Source organism: Cervus canadensis, chromosome 25 (assembly GCF_019320065.1).
Source record: "Cervus canadensis isolate Bull #8, Minnesota chromosome 25, ASM1932006v1, whole genome shotgun sequence".
Taxonomy (NCBI): domain Eukaryota; kingdom Metazoa; phylum Chordata; class Mammalia; order Artiodactyla; family Cervidae; genus Cervus; species Cervus canadensis.
The window spans coordinates 396,284-397,845 of record NC_057410.1 but is presented as its reverse complement, the minus strand read 5'-3'; the positions used below and the strand labels follow the sequence as shown (position 1 = coordinate 397,845).

The window sequence follows — 1,562 nt, the reverse complement described above, 5'->3', positions numbered from 1 at the left end:
TTTCTCCCAGTCTCCTTCTGCCAGCTTCATTCATTCTGCACTGTGCACCCTGCTTTCTGCCCGTATCCTCCAGAACTTGGTGAGAGGGGCCAGTCCTCTGTGTCTCTCCAGTTCCAGCCTCAAGGAGGGACCGCCTCAGCTCCCCTAGTTTCTGTCCTTCTGAGGGGCGATGCCAGCACCCAGGTGCTGATAGATCCACTCCTGCCCCCTGAGAGGGTCTTGTGGACCTACCCGCATGCCTTCCCTGCTGCGGCTGGAGCCTCTGTCCTTGCCAGGCTGCCCCCTCCGCTCCCCCCTCCAGTCTGGCCTTGGGGCCATGAGAGGGGGCAATGGCACAGCAGTGACTGAGTTTGTTTTGCTGGGGTTCTCAGGCTACCGTTCCCTCCAGGGCCCTCTGTTCTGGGGGGTGCTTCTGGTCTACCTGGTCACTCTGCTGGGCAACTCGCTGATCATCCTCCTCACCCTGGCGGACGCTGCCCTGCACTCACCCATGTACTTCTTCCTGCGCCACTTCTCCGGGCTGGAGATGCTCTACACCACGACCGTGGTCCCCAGGATGCTGGCCGACCTCCTCTCCTCCTGCCCCACCATCCCGCGAGCCAGCTGCTTTACCCAGATGTCTTTCTTCTCCCTGTTTGGCATCGCGGAATGTGGCCTGCTCACTGCCATGGCCTATGACCGCTATGCTGCCATCTGCCGGCCGCTGCATTATAGCACCCTGATGAGCCCGGGAGCCTGTGTGTGCCTGCTGGGCGCCAGCTACCTCATGGGCATCATCACCAGCACCACTTACTGCACCCTCATCTGCACGTTGCCCTTCCACGGTGCCAACACCATCCACCACTTCCTGTGTGACATCCTTCCCGTGCTGAGCCTGGCCAGCGCCAGCACCTTTTGGGGTGAAGTGGCCAATCTTGCCGTCACCATAGCCTTTATCCTAACACCCTTCTCACTGATCATGGTGTCCTATGCCTGTATTCTTGTCACCATCCTTGGCGTCGCGACATCCCAGGGACGTCGAAAAGTCTTCTCTACCTGTTCCTCCCACCTACTTGTGGTCACGCTCTTTTTTGGGACGGGGATCATTGCCTACATGAGGCTGGGGACAGGCTCCTCCCAGGCCAGAGACCAGATCCTTGCCCTCTTCTATGCGGTTGTCACTCCAATGTTCAACCCTTTCGTCTACACTCTGAGGAACGAGGAGGTCACAGGGGCAATGAGGCGGCTTGTGAAGAAATACCTCTGGAGGCCTTGACCCCCTCTCGTTGTTGGAGGGCCTGATTCTTGGAGACTTTCAAGTGAGAAAGAAGCCCTGGCTCTGAGTGGTGTGTTGAGGTCCCTAGCCTGCCCAGCTCGAGGGCGCTGTTGCTCAGAGCTTGGCCTCTGCAGCCTGCTCTTTTGGCCCTAATCTGCCTTGTTTTAGGTACGAAGCTGGAGAGACACGCCCTGGGTGGAGGCTGAGGAGTGAAGGTGACTGCCCGTCTCGTCCATGTTTGAGCACTTCTGGTCTTTGCTGAGGCTTAGGGCCCTTCCTGGGGCTACGATTTCTGGAGACAGTGCTG

At 58.8% G+C, this 1,562-nt stretch overlaps 1 protein-coding gene across 1 annotated transcript; it reads left to right on the top strand.

Annotated features, from left to right (window-relative positions):
* Window positions 1-316: 316 nt before the first annotated feature.
* On the top strand, window positions 317-1,255 carry LOC122427066 (olfactory receptor 9-like). Its single transcript, XM_043446230.1, has one exon. It carries the CDS (start codon window positions 317-319, stop codon window positions 1,253-1,255), a length of 939 nt encoding a protein of 312 aa, XP_043302165.1.
* Window positions 1,256-1,562: the final 307 nt, after the last annotated feature.

Bases quoted from the DNA above. Each gene is read 5' to 3' on its own strand.
- LOC122427066 (XM_043446230.1), top strand. From the start codon at position 317: ATGAGAGGGGGCAATGGCACAGCAGTGACTGAGTTTGTTTTGCTGGGG.